This window comes from Sinohyriopsis cumingii, chromosome 7 (assembly GCF_028554795.1).
Source record: "Sinohyriopsis cumingii isolate HCF-2022 chromosome 7, ASM2855479v2, whole genome shotgun sequence".
Lineage (NCBI taxonomy): Eukaryota > Metazoa > Mollusca > Bivalvia > Unionida > Unionidae > Sinohyriopsis > Sinohyriopsis cumingii.
The window spans coordinates 5013116-5034265 of NC_142967.1; the positions used below are offsets into that span (position 1 = coordinate 5013116).

Below are 21150 nucleotides of genomic sequence, written 5' to 3' on the forward strand. Positions count from 1 at the left end.
AATAATTAGTTCCACAATGACCTCATGGCGCGTGATAAATATATACAATTAGTAACAGTATCGTGCTACACTGTTATTTCATAAGCCGTATTTTCCGAAATCAAACCTAGGTTTTCCGACATTTTCACATAATTGAATGGAAACCATTGAAAAGTAAATAAACACCATGTTTCTTGCATTGCATGCACGACATAATGGGGCACTTTCTTCGCACGAGTATATAGCGTTTTATTTGTCGTTTGTGGTTTTGTGGGTATCAAGCTATGTTTCAACACATGATAGGCATTACATGGCAGCTAGTATATCTGGCGGAGGAAATACTCTAGAAAGTCCCGGGAAGAACCATCACCCACGGGAAGTTAATGCCAAGCTTACTCACATACCCACATTGGCCGAGCTTGAGACTAGAACACAAAAGTGGATGGAAGTGAAATTAAGGGATCTGTAAAAGTGAGCGCCTTAGTTCATACGGCCACCCGGACCATTGAACCACTCAGCCACCCGGTGCAACTTCCAATTTGTTCACAGACTAATCCTCTCACAAACAGGATATGTATTAAAAAGTTAACTGCTCAAGACTCATGTTAAAATAGTAAATTAAACAAATGTACGATGGTGTCCAGTTGATGTCAAGGCTGTTTATCTTCCAATGGATTAAAACTAAGGAGAGTTAAATCCTGCATTTCCATATACCGCTTTCCATTTTTCATGGCACTACCATCTTCTACATTCCATAACAGATAATTGTGTGGAATATCCATAAAAAAAGATATGAGCACTTTTTATCTAGAGCGAGATGACTTGAATTTGTTGAGTTAGACAAGGCTATGTTTGCAAAATGTATCGCAGTTCATGTCAACGTACTATTTAACGTAATTGTAATTAGCGTCCATCATTGAGGATATTAATAACTTATTCCACCCTTTCACGATTTATTATAAACGTGTGCTTTGGTTATGTGATAAATAGAATCGAATGTTTGTATTCAGTTTATAAGAAATTTCTGAAAAGTGTATATAATTTTTCTCTTTTGGTTACCAATTTTTACAAAAATATAACTTATAAAAAACGTTTAAAACTTTCATCTGCGTTTATTTTCAATTTAGCGATCAGAAACTATACAGTTTTTAAAGCAAAAGTAATAACCCAATGCTTATTTTGAAAAATCTAAAAAATCTATTAATTAGAAGTTTACATAAACTATTAACTAGAAATCTGCATAAATTACTAGCTATATGTTTCTATAAACGTGTTCTACATATACGTGAAGTATTGAACTTACCTATAAATTATTCTAATTTGTTCAAAATTACATTCGAGAAAATATTTTACATGACAAACACAAGGAATAACATATAAACTTGATCTGCTGCTCCCCAATGTTTGTAAGTGAACTGGCATTACGTCACACTTTCATTGTTTTACAAAGGAAATACAAGTCCAACTAAGATAATAATGTATTATTAGTTTGCCCAGTTTTTGTTTCTTAGATGCAAGTATTTTCAACAAAATTCAGATTGTTTTGGGATACTTTGTATTTATTCAGGGAGTGATTAATTCATAATAAAAGTAAACTAAAACTTTATTCTCGATCCTACGAAACATTTCATATTTGTACAGTAATTCCATGAAATCTTGAAGTCCTCCTTTCATGCTCATAAATGTATCTATATTAAGGCTGTTAACCTCGCATTGCTTCAGCATGGCTAATATTTTTTCAAACAATATTTCGGTGCACAACATACTTTTATACTACGAAACATCCAAAATGTATATTGGTGAAATATCCATAGGATTCTTTTGTAACTCTTTGTCGTCATCGTTGAATCCTTTTTGCTGAAATCACTTTATCAGCAATTTAATTTACTGTGTCAGAATACGTCATCGGTATATTCGAACAAGATTTCTTTGTCTGAATAAACGTTATCCTTCCTTCGCTGAAGAAGGCCCTTTATACTGAGTGCTTGCAGTTGCAGTGACATCGTTTTTCATTTCCTCGATATCTCTCTTGAATTTGGCTCTGCGGTTTTGAAACCACGTGATGACTTGCGCACTTGTTAACCCAAGCGCCAAAGATATCTCATCCCTATCCAATGGGGTTATATATTTCTGGTTGTGGAACCGTTTCTCAAGTTCATAAATTTGCTGATTAGAAAAGGCTGTTCGAGTCTTTCGCTTCTTCTTCGATGTTTGTCTTCTGCCGCCTAAGATGGAAGAACTGTCGTCGTTTCCGTTTCCTGGAATGCAGAGTAAGAGAATTTGAAATAGATATGAGTCGTATTTAGTATGACGAAAATTGAGGAAAACATGAAGAAATATCCTAGCGGGTCATGCCAATGATATATTGCTATGATCATTATTTTAATATATTTAAAACAATGGTTGATGCTGTTTAAACCTGGCTATTCCTTTCTTTTAAAAACAAGTACGCTTGCGTAAGGCTCGTCTTGTTATAGCATTCGTTGTTGTTACTTTCTACGCACTTCAATCTTTCAAAAGCAAAATCAAGTCCAGTTTTACTAAAATATGACCCTAAATTATAATAACAGCTGCTGGAACATGTTATCGAAGCGAAATGCAGTAATGTCCGAAGATTGACGTGTAAAACCTGACATATACCTTCTTCCGCAAAAGTGGTGAGTATTGGAGTACACGAAGGTCTGTGTAATTACATTGTTTTAACTTCTTATGGTATATTTTATCTGGGGTTTATAAATTTTGATCGGTAATCACATGGGGTTGGGGGGCTTGTGGGTATTATTATTAGGGTGTAAGCCATTGATATAGATAAAGCTACACATCAAATGACCTGGAAACAGGGAACCAAACGCTTTCCGCAGTATTTATCGATGTTTAAAAGATTCCAGAAAGATATCACGTAAACGTTTACATCCACTCAAATTTTAGAAAACGTGGTCAATTCGTACAAATTGGAATTATTCATAATTCATAAAAAGAAGAAAAAGAAAGAATTTCTCATTTAATTTAATATTTCTGTAAGTGTATAAAGTCTTTTTGCAATTTACGCTGATGTTTCCAAACACTGGAAACGACTACGAGTACGGTGATGTTGATGACCATGTACAATTAAATAAACAAGAAAGTGTAAATTTGTAACCGTTAAGTGTTAAAGAACTTGACATTGTATGTTCCAGTGCGTCGTGTATTACCTATGAAGAAAATGATAACTTCAAATGATGATGCGACAGACAACACGTCAAATGCATGGAAAGGAGTAAGGTTCTCTAACTTGAACGTACGATATATCTTACTGTGTTCTCTATTTTTCACAAGTCTGAACAGAATGTATAGTGCATCATTCTGGGGAGCTCACTAAAATAATGTAGGTCGGTAGGTAGCTTGATTAGAGAGATGCACATCGTCCATTGGTAAATTGCTTAATGGTTATTAAAAAACAAAACCCACACAATAACAACAACATTGAAACAGGATCTGGAATTAAGCTATAGCGAAAAAGCATAGAGACATACTGTTACACCACCACCCTTTTTAGACTAGCTGCCCTTATTTTTCAGAGAGACTCACTCGACCTTGATAATCAATTGCGGGTGTCCAAGATTATGAATGCCAAGCGTGGAACGTTAGCTTGGGCCTCATTGTTTTGGTACATTGTGTCACGTCTTGGTGTCATTTTACGTCAGGAGGGGATTTTATGTCAGCGTTGTTTTGCCGCGGTCACAAAGACATATCATGGTACCATTTTAGTAGGCTGTTAATATAAGCCCTTTAGCCCTGACCAAGGCATTGCTGTGGCCACTTTCCTTCCGCAAAGTAGGGTTGAGAGGAATGTTCTTGTTAAATAAACATGTCTGAAGAGGAAATTTTGTGCTTAATCTTCAAAATAAGCGCAGCTTTCACAGATATATATATATATATATATATATATATATATATATATATATATATATATATATATATATATATATATATATATATATATCCGCCTTTATAAATGTGTAACAAATGACAATGTAAATCCTTAAATATGCTAATAAGACCATATTTACATCCTTAAACTCCTATTCACCCACCCTGATTAACTATTACATTGTACATGTCCTATTGCTGAGTTTGTTTGTTTCAGACCCAGAATATCAACACATCAAATCTAAAATATTGAAGCCGTGACATCTTGAGGTGCCACCTAAAGAGGATAGTTAAACATGGACGTTGATTACAGTAGCAATAGTTCAGTCATGCATTACCTCAGCCATAGTTATCATGCGTCGAATAACTGTTGTGCTAATTTTTGATAAATGTACCACAAATTTACATTATGCTGCATGCCTGCAGCATGATGCCCCAAAATGCTAGACATGACTATAAAGTGCTATACTGAGACGTAGCGATATGACTGATACACTATTAAAGACACACACACACACACACACACACACACACACACACACACCGCATATGTATAAACATACAGTTAGGAAATTAGAAAACAAAATCTCTAAAAACACGAGCCTTTTAAACTTAACATGCATTATTATACTGTCTGAAGTTGACAAAAAAATCTTCGTGTTTATTCTTATCATAGCTCACATGAGATGCCTTTGGTAGTAACTATATTTAGGAAATTAAAGAACATTTTTAAAAAAATTATAATGCGAAAGCAAAGGAAAAAGCAAAAGTTAACTCATTTATACTTATTACTAGGAATAACATGTTGAAAACCTGAACTTCGTATCTTCCTTTTGCGCGAAATATCCGAAAGAGGAAAAGAAATTGTAACTATTTGCTTAGAACCATGCTGAAGGCAGGAAGCCAACCATTTTCTGTCAGAGCGATAATATGTATAGGTTACTGCATTTGTGTGAGAAAATATGAATGAGTCTTTCTGCAAAATACTGCGCGACCTTATGGAGTGCATCTTTTTGCAGACAAAAACGAGTTCATGCATTTCCATACAAATGCAGTAACGCTTTTATTATATGCTCATTTTGTTTAACTACCTAAGTCTTAATAATTAATGTCATTACAATAACAACGTAATTGAATTTATGCTTTATTCCAAAATAAATTCACAACCGTAGATTCATCAACACACAATAACAGTATTCATGCGCACATAGTTCCGCCCATCGACCTTTTAACTTACTCGCGCGCTCCACATCGGTTTAAAAAAGAATCGTAATTTTGGTCTACTTAAAATTGAAATTTATAGTCATATTGGGAATGAATGCGCATGGAGTTTATTTCTATGTTGAACCAAATCAATTCTGCTTTTCTGATTATGAAGGGCTGGATTATTGGGTCAATTCAGTGAAATAAGGTGAATGGATTTCAGCTGGAAATGTTGTCTCCCTAAATTTAGGTACAGCTTCTGTGTGTATCAGGTTTTGTAGGATAAGTCGGTCGGATTTGAAGAACTAAGAAAGTACAATTTGAGGAAGTTCAAGATGCATAAAAGTAAGTATAATTATTACCATTCTTAACAGCTAACACAAACGTGATTATGACCTGTCACTTGCATCTCGCTCTTGGAGGACCCCAGCTATGACCTATCTCATACAGTGTGTCATCTATCGCTAGCCTAAAATTGTATCAAAATAGTTACACAAGGAAAATTGAAAAGCAGCTTTTGTGTGACTCTAAATTTACCCAGCGGAAATAATGCTTTATGTTGTCTTAGATTATTGTTTCAGAGTATCTTAGTTTCCTACCTAAACCTTCTCGAATGTAGTATTTTGACCGACTTGTAAAATTGTACTTCTCTGATAGATATGTTATAGCCCTTTGCCTCAATATGCTTTTCTATTTTATACTTTTTAGACCTAGAGAGCACTCGTCATAGTCTTAACCATTTTGTTTGCGAAAAGATATGAATATTTTCCTACATTACTGCGTCTATCACGTTTGTTGTTCACCTTGCGAATATCACTTTCATTCGTTTGCTTCTTTGAAAGTTTCGTTTTTGACTCAGTGAACTTGTCCACATAGTTAACTTTATCATATATACTTTCAAACGGATGAAACAGTTGCCTTTTTAGTTCATTCACAAACAAATTTAATCAAACTGTTAAAGCTGCATTAAAAAATATAAATCACACACACACACACACACACACACACATTTAATCAACCAAACCCTAAAGTGACTACTACACGAGTGTACACGCTTTGTTTACAGAGTAGTTCCTAATGCACTATACTATCTTAGGCACGTGCTATGCACGTGTGTGGAATATAAAGGTGATCAGTGTCCTAACATACTGCACATTTCTGACAATATAAAGTTAACGGATACAAAAATGCATATAATAAAATTTATTTATTTGTGTGCATTGGTTTGGCTTGGCTGAACCCACTTAAAGTCTTTTGCCTAAAGGAGGACTGTAAAGACCAATGGCATCATTTATACAGTGTGTTGAGCGGATTGCTAATAATACTTCTCTAATGAATGCTGTGTGAATAGTTGAATTTACATAAATACCCACTTTTTAATTGCACCATAAGTGTTAATAATTTGGTAACCTTGGTCATGATTGTTAAACCGAAAAGCAAGCTGTAAGAATGATTAATATTTAACAACAAATTTATGTTAACATCTATTGTCTGAGACAAAGTGTGACAGTCTACAGGCAGTTATATTCGTGACATGTAAACTATTTTACTGCATTTGATTACGTTATCGTAAGTTACCAAACAGCATGACATTCAGCTACCACATCAAAGGAGGCGTGAAGTTACCAAACTCGATGACAGTCAACAACCAAACTAAAGGAGGCCTGAAGTTACCAAACTGGATGACAGTCGACAACCAAATCAAAGGAGGCCTGAAGTTACCAAACTGGATGACAGTCGACAACCAAATCAAAGGAGGCCTGATGATACCAAAATGTAACAATCTACACGCAGTTATATTCGTTACATGTAAACTATTTACTGCATTTGGTTACGTTATCGTAACTTACCAAACTGGATGATAGTCAACAACCAAATTAAAGGAGGCCTGATGTTACCAAACCAGATGACAGTCAACAACAAAATCAAAGGAGGCCTGATTTAGCTTTGGAAGCAGACCCTACCCATACGTATCAGTCCGAAACCGATGTATGAAACTCGTTAAAACCCTTTCTCATTTCTTTTTTTTCTCTTTTATTTTTAATTGTAAGCAAAAAGTAAGACAATCAGCTAAATTGATATTCTCATGTTAAGTCCTGTCAAGACAAAGCGACGGCAATCGGAGTTAGAGTGTCACTTAGAGCGGTGCAAGGCGACACACTTTTCTAACATGTTCTTTAGTTCATCCCCTGCGTTTTGTTACGTTATCTGTGTTAGCTTTATGTCTTTCTTGTTTGCTGACAATATTGTAGTCTATTTATAATATACTGCTCTTCATTTATTTTCGTACGTTTCGTATGTTCTCTGTCGATAGTCAGCCATTCATGCTTCTTTTGGAAATACATCAAATAACATTGTATGATGTGTTATAACCGATGGTGTGAATCTTTCTTTCTCTTTCCATCTTTTTATGTCTTCGTGATTTAGACTATGTTTCTTAAACTATTATGCTGTTCAGCTGCAAAACACTTTGATAAATAAGGGAGCCATTCTAATAATTGTACTCAACAGCATTACGTTTATTTCATTGTATAATGATCATCAAGGAAATGATATCAGATGCTCTACCAGAAATATTTAGAGATGAAAAATACTATGAAGGTGTACAGAACTCGTTGTCCGTGTTTAGCGTAATGGGCTACGTGCCAAAACTGTAAGATACGCAATATTATTTGAGCAGCCAATACCCTCACATCAGTTGCTTCGTTCACACCACTGGCTGTTTATAGTCATTTGTCTTCATGATGACTGTATTTCCTTCTAAATATCTAAATATAATAATGTTTTTTTAACTCTTTATAAAAAAAACCAGTAGCCTTCTAATTTTGTTTAGTTACCATCAATTTCTGACGTTGATCAAATCAAATTTGTACAGGAGTTCACACTTTCATGGTTGTGTGCTTTACGGCATTGCATGTCACTCAGATTGTTCACTGCTGAGGCCACAGGAGGCAAGTGCTTTGACCAAGGACATAGCATGGTAACCAAGACGTCCTGATCCAATGTTAGGAATCGAATCCTTACATTTTCAGTCGTTAGGCCAACACCCTAACAAATGAGCCATCGCTGTCCCTACTCCTAATACCTTGAAATTTGATCATGTGCGATATTTTAGAGCATAGTTACTATATATATATATATATATATATATATATATATATATATATATATATATATATATATATATATATATATATAGTAGATTAAGTTTACATATAATAAAAAGCCGTCAAGACACAAACCATGACAGGATAACTAGCGTACTGTTTTTATGTGTTCCTTGAATACGAAACCGTCATACAGAAGACTGCTCTAGTTAGCAGTATTTAACTATTGTAATGCATATATCTTGTAAAAATGTGTAATAAAAACTGTATCGGACAATTAGGTCCATCATCACGACTCTTTAAAATGCTGTTTTCTTCTTTTTAGTGCCCTGACCACATTACAGGATAGTCCTGTTTTGGGACTTTCGTCGTCTTGTTCTCATAAGAACTCTTATAGTAAATATTTATCACTTTTCCTCTGATAATATTTTATGGGGCTGTTTTGTATCAGAAATTTCTTCCTTTACGGTTAAAAGTATGATATCAAGTCTGGAAATATTGTTAGGCTGTTTTATATTCTTTTTAGTGCTCCCCCCCCCCCATGCCCCGTGACATACTTTGACTTTACATCTGGATACTGTTTAATTAACATAATGAGATCGTTTATGTCACAAACAATCAACACGAATTCTTTTAAGTTTTGTCCAACCATATAGTAAATCCCCATTGGCTTTCAACGATACTTAGGGTGATTTTGTATGGAATATAGCCTTAGTGTAACTACTATAAATTACACGCAAGCATAATTTTTATTACTATTCAAAATTCTTCAAAAAATAAAAAGATGAAAGTGTCCACGTAATCCAAATATGATTATATTGTAATATTGTTTCCTTGACATTGTAGAGAAATGCTTCCTTTTATCCTGTCGTAAAATGATACGAATATGTATAGGCTATTGGTATAAATCTCTCAAGAAACTTCAGAAAGAGTATTTTTCTAGGAAACAGTTATATTGTGTGCGACATTTCAAAATCTCAAATCAATGAAACTTCCATCGTTCATTATATATATGCTGATCAACGAATGCAAATTATTGTTTGGATTGTTCAAAGTAATAATTAATTTTCTTTGCAACGATATAATTGTCTAAGTGAAAACGTCACATGTATAGACCTAGAGGATAACGGATATATTTCATTTCATCTGTAGAAAGGTCGGCAAGCGGCGATGCCACGACTGCAAATACTTCAGTTTTTCACCCATGAGTTGGCTGGTATCAGTTATTTATTCGGAAAAAGCAAAGTTGCTTTCTATTTTATGCTTAAGCGTATCGGCTAGCTACATGTAAAACAGCTCGAAGTTGCTGATTTCTTACGGTAAAACCTGTGTACAATTATGTTCTGCTATATTTTGTGTATATTCGCACGGAAAATATCAGTACTTACACAATTACCTTTCCTAATTCAAGGACAAAATAAACCCCACATCAACAAATTTCAAAAACCCCAATGTAAGCATATTGTTGGTTTCAAACCTGGTACTGTTGCGGGAGAGGTTGCCATGCTTTCTTCTCGATCAAGCAATTAAGAAAATGTAGGTTCAAATTTGTCTATTGTTAACATTGGAAATAATCATATGAACTTCAGTGCCTATAAATGTTTCTCTTGTATTTATATACATCAAAAAAACCGTGTGCGTGTCTGTTGCATACCAATCAACTGCTCTGTGCACGCCTTATTTTTTCCGATGAACGAGGCCAACATCTATAAGATCTAAGAACCTATGAAGGCTTTTTATCATCTGCAATAAACACATGTCAACCGGAGTACTTAAATGCGTGTTTATTCAATAGAGAAATTAGTAACTCAGTCATATGCAAGCGAAATTTGTATATATATATATATATATATATATATATATATATATATATATATATATATAATGACCAAGTTAACGTGAACATTAAATATAGTTAACGTTTGTTACACTCAGTCTGTGTGTAATCAGTATATGTGGAATTACACTCGTTATATGTGCAACTACACTCAGCTTATGTGTCAGTTCTCCAAATATATGTGTAATTAACGATACCTCGCCGCTTTCAGAGACACATTTATTTCTAAGGAAGATGTATGTTTCTTGTAAATATTTTTTTTATCGAAATTGACGTTTGAATGATGTCTGAAATAAATCTGGAACAATGATTTCCTTATGGCTTATTTTATTCTATAATTAGAACCCCTTTTTGGTACCGAAGATCGCAAAGAGTAAGAGGAAAAGCGTTCAAAATGAATTATAATAATCTCTGAAAAAGTATGATGTATTTAAAAATTAAACAGCTTTTATGTTTACCATCTAGAAGGTGTTGCCTTATTGATTCGTTTAATATCAAAACACTGAGATATCGATATCTTACCGCCTCCAGTTTAGTCCTGAAGAAAAACAAATTTTATGAGATTTATTCGTCAGCGAAGAATGTTACATGCATTCAGTGGAAAGCAGCATTGGTGCCTCAAAATAAAATCAAATATTCATTGACTTCAGAATGTCGAACATTGCATAGGAAAACAAAGCATATCGATGTGATTTGGCAGGTTAAGGAAAGGTCACATGCACTCAAATTATCAGGCATTTCATTCATGTGTAACTAAGTCCATAATGTGAAAATAAAAACTGTCCTGAATTTGTATATGCTTTGTTCTAGTTAGTCCTGTATTTGTATTTGTTGTGTTCTAGTGAGTCCTGAATTTGTGTAGATTGTGTTCTAGTGAGTCCTGATTTTTTTATGTTGTGTTCTAGTGAGTCCAGAATTTATATTGTGTTCTAGTGAGCCCTTAATTTGTACATGTTGTGTTCTAGTGAGTACTTAATTTGCATGTAATTTGTTCTGGTGAGTCCTGAATTTGTATATGTTGTGTCCAAGTGAGTCCTGAATTTGTATATGTTGTGTCCTAGTGAGTCCTGAATTTGTATATGTTTTGTTCCAGTGAGTACTTAATTTGCAAATGTTCGGTTCTAGTGAATCCTGAATTTGTATATGTTGTGTTCTAGTGAGTCCTGAATTTGTATATGTTGTGTTCTACTGAGTCCTGAATTTGTATATGTTGTGTTCTAGTGAGTCCTGAATTTGTATATGTTGTGTCCTAGTGAGTCCTAAATTTGTATATGTTTTGTTCCACTGAGTACCTAATTTGCAAATGTTCAGTTCTAGTGAATCCTGAATCTGAATATACCAACAATGTTGCAAACGTTTCCCAAATCTAACGGTGGGAAAAGAAACAGCAGCACCAAAACGCGTCTTGTTCTATCGACAATCTAAACTGAGAGAATAAAAGACGAACATTATTACATTTGTTTTTTGAAAGCATGTTTTGGCTTTAGAATTCAGAGTTAGCCATAGGCAGGGTTATACAGTGAAATGCCACTTGCGTCTTTCTTGAAAAATCCGTGTGATTGTTTCTTTTCTGAAAAACGTTAAATCTAATGTTAGGAATAAAATTCCGTGACATATTGCAGTGCCAAAAGAGGATAAAGTTAAGATGCCTGAATTGTACAAGCTCAAACTTTTATTTCATCCAAAGATTTACTGATGGAAGAAAATACTCGTTCTACAATTTTTTAGAGTGTACTTTGTACATGACAAACGGAACAGTTCGCGTAATTATTGTGACTACTGATCACAATTTTGGAAGGTATCTTCAAACGGGAACATATTCCATTAGGATGTCAATCAAAACTACAATAACGGAGAGAGAGAGAGAGAGAAAGAGAGAGAGAGAGAGTAGGGGGAACATGGATAAATCATTTCTGAATCAGCAATCGAGATGAAACGATCGCACGATTTTTCAGTGAGAGGGAAGAAGAAGGTAAGAGGCAGCATACCACACGAAAAGAAAGGTTCGCTCAAATTGAAGACATAAGGGAACGTCAACCAACACCTTCCACGTCCGCGACCTCTTATTTTACGTGTTTAGACTCGAATAAACAGTAACACAAGAAAGAGTGAAAACAACAAGCTTTCAAAAATAAAATAATTTACTTCTCTGGAAAAATTTTGTAAAAATGAAAAAATATGAAATTACTGGTTTTAAGAATCAAATCCAAAAACAATCCAAGAAATAATCCACGAATAAAATTTCAATAGTCCTAATGATAAAATGATCTAATGATTTCAAGTTAGAGTCACGACGAAGAATCCAAAATGGAAGACGATGACGTATGCTGTAATATATTGTGTTGAAGTCTACAGTTCCTTGTAGAAACAAGAAATCACTCCCGTTTTGGAAATCTGGATAAATTTGTTATAAAAGCTATCTTTGTTCAAGAACATCACAATGAGCACACGTATTTTCCAGGAAAAATAGGATGAATCCTTTTGAATCCAAGCAATTTGAAATAACTCCAAACGATACAATACCTTCCAGTGTAAAGATAAAGCCCAACTGACATTATATATCCAAAACAAAGGTTATATCGTATTTTAAAACGCAAAAGCGGGTCACGTGATCATGTTCCAGAACCTAGTCGAAATGATTTACTTGTTTAAAATTACGTACATTCACTGTGGCCCTGACGAAAACCAATCATTTTACTATAAGAAATAAAATTAAAAAATTGTTTACATCTTAAACCACGTTGTTTCATCATGACCTCGACAACAAACAATCATTTTAAAATAAACATAGAACTTATTTACGTGGTTGCCACTAATTTTGAATCAAGGGCAGGATCTGGGTCAACACCTGGTGTTTACTAATACGAACAGTCAAGGTCAAACTATTTTCTAAAATAAATATTAAGTTCCTAACAAATAGAACTACATTATTTTGACATATAATGAAATTTTAAAAAATTAAAAACTTACAAAAAAAATTGAGATATAATTAAATCAAATATACATAACAGACCAGACCGAGAGAGCATATTCCAAACCAAAGTATACAATAAGTAAACCATGAAAAGTACTACCACAGTCGAGAGAACAGTTCGAAGCCATTACCAGTATCGCCGGATTCCTCGGATACGTTTATTACTGTGAGAAATGTGACTATGGCCATAACAATCGAGAGCATCACAAGCATGGATCGGAATACTCAGCATCTTTGGCCTCTAAACCATGTCTTGACAAAGGACAAGAACGAGTGCACTTTCCAACTTGTCAGCGAACTTCGTTAGCCCTACCTGTTTTCAACAATATCTAAAGATGCAAGGTTCACAGAAGAAAAGTACTTGTCAACTGCTGGGATTGTGCCCTATGTTATGTTACGTGTTTAGGCTCGAATAATCAGTAACACAAGAAAGAGGGAAAACAACAAGCTTTTAAAATAATTAATTCCCTGGAAAAGTTCTGTAAAAATGAAAAAAATATGAACTTACGGTTTTAATAATCAATTTTAGAAATCCTAATAATTAAATGTTCTAATGATTTCAAGTTAGATCCCGACGAAGAATCCAAGATGGAAGACGATGACGTATGCTGTAACCTGTAGTGTTTTGAAGTCTACAGTTCCTTGTAGAAACAAGAAATATCACTCCGATTTTGGAAATCCAAATACATTTTTATAAGACTGTCATTGTTCAAGATTTCATATAAGCACATGTATTTTCCAGGAAAAAAGAATTAATCCTTTTAAATCCAAGTAATTTGAATTACCTCTAAACGTCAGAGCAGACATTTTCCAGTGTAAGAAAGCCCAACTGAGATTTTTTTCTCTGAAAACAAAGGTTATATCGTATTCTAAAACGCAGTTTTGAAAATCCCCAAGTTGCGAAATCAAAAAAAAAAAAGGGGGGGGGGTCTTGTGATCGTGTACGCCTAACATGACCCTGACAAAAACCAATCACTTTACTCTAAGAAATAAAATAAAAGAATTGTTTACTTCTTAATCACGTAGTCCCATCATGATCTCGACAACAACCAATCATTTTAAAATAAAAATAGAACTTATTTACGTGGCTGATACTAATTTTGAATCAGGGTCAGGATATAGGTCAACATTTGTTGTTTACGAAAGAATGATTCAGGTCAAATGATTTTCTGGAAAAATATCATCTAAAGTGAATAAATTTACATTACAATAGCATGTAATGACAAAAATAAAGCTGACAAACAAACGGTTAATTTATAATAAATATATATTAAATCAGATTTAATTAAATAAAATATACATAACACCTATTTGTGGACAAGGCATACGTATCAGCAGTGTCAAGGCACAGGTATGTTCAGCAAAGAAACGATGTCAAATCGTGGACTTGGAACACGAATGCTTCATTTAAAAATACTATTCCAAACATCAAAAGGAAGACGATGATCACCAGAAGAAAGGCAATTTCATCTTTTTCGATTTCGAATGCACGCAAGAGACTGACATTCACATTCCTAATTTCTGCGTGGCTCATCGAGCGTGCGAGAAGTATATCCAAGTGCCTATCTTTAGTCATTGACCTCACTGAAACAAGATTCCCTGAGGTCGTGAAGAAACTTTCAGGGACCTAACACGATGGCTGATTTCACCCAATGGATCTTAGACCCCATCGACGAGACTTGGAGCCAAGAGGACTTCGAACGTTACGGAGATTGTCATCACCATGCCACGGTGATGGCTCACAATTTCTCTGGATACGATGGACAGTTTCTTTTGAGATACTGTATGGAACAAAGTACCGAACGTTCTAAGGTGACTTTGAACGGAGCCAAACTCATCTACGTGCAAATGGAACAAGTACGATTTATAGATTCAATGAGTTACTTGGCCATGCTTTTGAGCACGAATGCCTAAAACGTTTGGAATGACAGATATAGCCAAAGGCTATTTTCCGCACTTTTTCAATACAGAAGCCAATCAACACGCCGTTCTACCCCATTTGCCTGCTACTCACTACCACGACCTCGACAACATGCGCACCATACAACCAGAAGCGTTCTACGCTTAGTACCACACTTATGCCTCGGACCCCTTCGACTTTCAGGAAGAAATGTTAAGGTATTGTCGTTTCGACGTGGACATTTTACGGCGTTTTTGTGGAGGATTTTGAGAACTGTTCGTGGAACACGGGGTGGGTGGGTCGTTCCTTTGAAAGAATGCCTGCACCATTAATAAAGTGTGTTCTTTAGTGTACCGCCAACGATTCATGCCCAAAAACACCCTGGCTGGCATCAGCTCTCAAACGACGAACTTTGTCAAACATCAATACTCGGTCAAAGCACTACGCTGGCTACATTACTTGTGTGATAATGAAGACAAATGCATCCAATTTGCGCGAAACGGAGGAGGCAAAAAGACCATCGGAAGGTACTCTGTGGATTGCTGGGACTTAATAAACCCCAAGATCGTGTACGAGTTTAACGGATGCTTATTTCACGGATGTCCCCTCTGTTACCCTCAACGTGACACTCAAAATAAGATTTTACAAAGTACCATGGAAGACCTGTACAAGGCCACTTGTCAGCGACGCTAGAAGTTAGAACAGCAAGGATACCAAGTGGTGGAATTGTGGGAACATAAGTACAATGACCGTTTCAAAACCGATCACGAGTTAAAACGTATCGTGGAATGTTACAAGTTGGTGGACCCTCTGAACCACGTGGAGAAAATCGAACGAAGAACTGAACTTTGTAGAAGCCGACGAACTTGGCGATGTTATCTCTGCGGCTTACGTGACAGCCCAAGCTAGCTTAAAATTGTACTAAGCTTTATAACTTTTAGGAGAGGATGAGCACCCCGACGACAAGAGTCTAAGTTTTGCTAGTGGCGGTCCTAAAAAAGTACGGTTACAAATACCGTAGCAAGCGAGTAGAAGTGCACAAAGAGTGTAAAGTGAAACGACTGACTCTCAATTATCGCACCAGTTGAGCGGTGAACTTTGGCGTGCCGAAAGAAGCTTTGCAGTCTGGACAGGATTGAAGTTTGAAAGTGACCATATACGAAACGCACAAGATTGTACGTTTACCCACACACCAAATCGTCAGTTGACCTTTCGAAAAAGTGCATCAACTCGTGTACCAGAAGCGAGTGCGGCTTCCGAACCACTTCACTTTGCCGTACGGACACATCGATATTGGTCAGCATGTAAAAAGGGACAGCTGGTATAAATAGGGACGACTTCCAAGAACGACACTTCTTTGCAAGGACAAACTTCGAGAAAGATGAATCACTCTACTCAGATAAAAAAGAGAAATAACAAATATAATTGACCTCTTTCACCACCATACCGTCACAGCAAAGTGATGAATCACTCTACGCAGATAAAAAAAGAGAAGGAACAAATATCATTGACCTCTTTCACCACCATACCGTCACAGCAAAGTGCGCCCAAAAAGAAAAGGTTTCAGTAGACCTAAAGCAGTATTTTAGCATCCAAATGGCTCAGACAGCGACTTCGAGAACATTTAGGACAATTTACACCTACATGGTGAAATTGAAAGACTTTGCACCTGACGTTCCAGCCGAGGAACGAGCAGGTTTCTCATCACGGACTTATTTGACTCACTGTTAAAGGAACCAAAACGTTAGTGTCAAGTCAAAGATTGAGGTCGTTTAAGTCTATCTATATATCAAGACAGTTTGAACTATCCTGTATATCACGGTTTTAGTACACCTGCAGAATTAACTTCTTCCAAACGATTGGGGGCTGTTGAAGACGTGCAGATGACAGAAAATTTGACATCACCGATGGAAAAGTAACAATTCATATTGCATACGTTGTACTTCCATGTGAAGAAGACAATAACCGCCATTGATCTGCTTATCGGTAAGTGCACTTAGCATGATGGATATACCAACATATCTACAGATGAAAGGGAGTACGTGATGGAAAAGGTCTACGTGGGGACACAGATGGTAGCTGACCAGAGTTAAACAACGTGTGTGACTGATAAAAAGAAAAGCACGAACTTTGTCCTGTTTGGTCGTTTGCTTTCTTGTTATCGCTTTTTCTCAAAAAGGACATTAATTGTAGTATGAAAATGTTATTCTTTTATGAAATGCATATACGTTGTATATGGTTTATTTTAAAGGCATGAACTTTAATTTTAAAAGTAGTTTTCCAGAACCATGAATTATATTACTTGTGAATAGGTTTGTTCCATGACCAAATTAGTATGTATTAAATGGATAGTGCTTAGACCAAAGCACAGGACACAGAGCCCATGTATATATTTGAGTAAATGTTTTGTACCCATACAATAGACTTTTCATTCTGGAGCCTCTGTCTGTGAGTCTTTCTTTGGGCGGAGCGCGACATATAACTCTATATAACTCCTGGCGGACATCGTCGCCAATGTCCAGAACTGCGACATCATCATTCATATTGTTCCTATGCAAACCCAAATTTTGTTGTCCATATACAGGCCCAATATTCCCATGTTTAAGTCGCATTATCCCCAAAGTGCCGGTCCTGTATTCCACATGTTAAATTCCGATTGTCGTTAAACAGTCCCAATTCATTGTCTCTTTACACCCCTATGTTCAATTCCACTTGACGTCTAAGTGGTCCATTCAATTTCTTCATGTTCGATTCCCCTTGGCGCTGTAGTGGCCCATGACCTTTCAATAAACCTTGACGCTATAGTGGCTCATGACCTTTTTGACTGGGTTGTCCATTGATGCTTTGTTTGTTTCTGTATGTCTATGTTTGTCCCTATCAATCCTTTGTCCCTACAAGTACATTTCACCCTATACAAAGTTTTGACCCAGTAAACCCCATGATGCCACCCAATGTTCAATTCCAAATGTCACTGTAAATCCCAATGTTCGATTCCCCTTGTCCCTATACAAACTCAATCCATTCCCTTGTCCGTATACAGGCCCAATATTCTCCATGTTAAATTCCCATTCACCTATCAACCTATCAGAAACCCTTGAGGCTAGAATTGCCTACGACCTTTCAGAAACCCGTGAGGCTCGAATTGCTTACGACCTTTCAAAACCCCTTGAGGCTAGAGTTGTCCACGACCTTTTCGACTGGGATTTTCATTGAGGCTAAGGTGCCTCCATATTCTAATTGCGTCATTTGTTTCACATCTGAACTGATCGATAGATTAGGACTTAGAATTATTACGACAAATTGGACATTTTAAAAGATATTTGAATTTTACAGAATGTTCCCTCAATTTTTTTTAAATATATGGAGGTGCGCATACCCCTTTAATTTGCAATCATTAGACCCTTTTCACTTTTTGGCTTTACCCTTCCTCCTTTAAGTCGGTAACTGGTTTCCTGTCATATCCAACTAAACTCGTTCGTGTATCTTCCTATTTTAGTCGTTCCAGGACTATATTATTCATTTCGTTCCTGGAATATCCTGCTCAACTCTTCAGTCTTTGTACCTTTGATAAATGTTTTCTGCAAAACCTAAACGTATCAAGTATTAAACATTTGTTAACACTATAAATTAAAACTATACCATCCAGATAAACTCAAAACCATCAATTCTTTGCAAAAATTAATATCAGATGAACTAACAAGGGCGTGCTCATTCTGTTCAGAAATTAATCTAACATCTAAAGTGTGCCTTGATAATTAGCTGACTAATTCCTACAACATTTACCTCACCAGAGAAAGCTATTGTCGAAATCAAGTCGCCTAATGTTTTTATATAACATCCATGAATGTGGATGGGAAGGTGAGAGATGGGGAGAAATTGATGTCTTCAAAGGAAAAACACGACTACATCTCACTGTGTGTAAAAATATAATCACAAAATCTAGTATCAATCAGGCACAACTAAAATATGCTTCACTAGTTAAAATTAAAATATGATTTAAAGCAATCATTTAACATTACTGCAATGGACATAAATACTCCTAGGTACACAGACACAATACTACCATCCATCAATCTTAATCTCTCGAAACATGGTCATATTCAGAAATAAACCGAAACAGTATCAGCAGGTAATATAGAACGACATTTCTTTTACCGAAATTTAATGTAACAAAGATTTTTACGATAAAAAAATTCAGTCTATCTTTCTTACGATAAGAACCTACGGTTCAAGCAAAGTAAATGTCAAAGTGTCATCTTCGCATTGGACTGTTTATTAAAATACGCCATTCTCGCCACAATTCCTGATTCTATGAATTTAGTATTATTATTATTATCATTATTATTATTATTATTATTATTATTAGTAGTAGTAGTAGTAGTAGTAGTATTGGTAGTAGTAGTAGTAGTTGTTGTTGTAGTAGTAATAGTAATTGTTGTTGTTGTTATAGAAGTAGTAATGATAGTAGTAGTAGTAGTAATGGTGGTGGTGGTGGTGGTGGTTATGGTGGTAATAAAATAAAGAAATCGTGCAGAAACTATAGTTTTGGTACCAGCTACATTATCTTTCTTTTCAACTGTGTAAAGTATGATTTACAGAGTACAAGCCAGTTTTCGGATTATGTCTTAAACTTTACAACTTTTCTTTCCTGACTTCTTCAAATAAAAATATAAGCATATATTTGATCGTATCGAATCATCGAAAACGATTTTTCCATCAATTCAGACATAGATCAGAAATAGGGCTTATAAACTTAATATGTAAAATTATGAAACGGAATGAAACGAGAGGGAAAGGGATGAAGAAATTTGTAAGCTAGTCCATTTTTCGCTGAATACCTAAAGATAATTCCTGCTTCATTTTTCTTTCCGGGCCAATAATGTCGAATACGTGAATAATAAACACAAACATAAGTAGGGAGAAGTTTTAAATGTCAGTGAAGTGTATTTCCTGATTCTTAAGTACTCGATTTGATCAAAAGTGCATTGTAACAATCTTTCATATTCTGTTAACCGTAACTTTAATGTACTTTTAATTTGACACATGAAACACATGCAGTAATTAATTTCTTCTATTCGTCGTATATTATGATACAGTTTCTATCAAACAAATGCCAACTTTCATATTCTAAAAATTAATTCCCTTATCAAAGAATTATAAGTTTTGTTTTGTCCGGGTTTCCAGATGATGCAATATTCTTATTTCATTTAGAATTCTTTGAAGTTGAGTAGCAGTTTCGGCAAAGGTAACTAAGTCAACTTCAGAAAACAATGCAAATAACTTAGCAAATTCTAATATTAGGCATTTATTTTGCTCCGAAGTGTGTGTGCCTTTAAATCATTTGCAAATAATGAAAGTAAAATATGTGATAAAACATAACCTTCCCACCATTTTATCAAAGAACGCAACCACCAAAATAATTACATACGCTGACCGATAGTTGCCAGAAGCATGCCAAAACTTTTTACAAGCACGCTTATTTGATTCAATGGTCAGTAGTTACATGGATCAGATCTGACGATTTTGTGATGGAAATATATTAACGTGGAATCTGTTGATTTGTGATAAAGAATATATAACATCGATAATTTAAAAAAGTTAAACACTAAGCTTATTCAGTTTCATAATGTATTTATTTTGTATTCTGATACAAAGAGCTAATTCAGGTGACACTCTTTATCAGTAGGACCACCGGAAAAGCGCACAGAAAAAATTAATTTTATCAACAGTCAGAATATCGACGTCTTTTTCCTGGCAGAAACATCAGGCGATGAAACCAAGTGAGCGAATCCAACACCCACCGGTTACTCCATCAAGTCGTTCCCCCGTAACTCTCGCGGAGGTGGAATAGCTGTCATCACAAAGAAATCGATGATCAAACGTCTTAACCACACCACAACTTTCAATTTCTACCACACATCGTTTGAACTCGTCTAAAACTACACTTACATTGGAACAAAGGTCAGTCCATTTTTTCTGCCAATAGCAGAAAAAACAAGTTAACAGATTCTTGCTTTTTGGAGCAGATTCCGAATCTCCTGGAGTGTGGAAGTTCGATAGGTGGCAACCTGATTATTCTTGGAGATTTCAACTTTCACTGTCCAGGAAACCCAAACACATAAAAACACCTAGATTCCATTAATTTTTTTTAACCTCAAACAGTCAGTTAACGAACCCATCTATAAACATGGTCATATTTTAGACTGGATTCGGCATTGACCTAATGATAATATTATACGTT

At 35.4% G+C, this 21150-nt stretch overlaps 1 protein-coding gene across 1 annotated transcript in view; it reads right to left on the minus strand.

Annotated features, from left to right (window-relative positions):
* Nucleotides 1-1517: 1517 nt before the first annotated feature.
* Nucleotides 1518-21150, minus strand: part of LOC149794668 (uncharacterized) — a 39296-nt gene continuing 19663 nt past the window's right edge. The window contains exon 2 of the mRNA XM_089964274.1: nt 1518-2237. Coding sequence (XP_089820400.1) covers nt 1924-2237 — 314 coding nt within the window. The 3' untranslated portion in view covers nt 1518-1923. The remainder of the gene's footprint in view (nt 2238-21150) is intronic.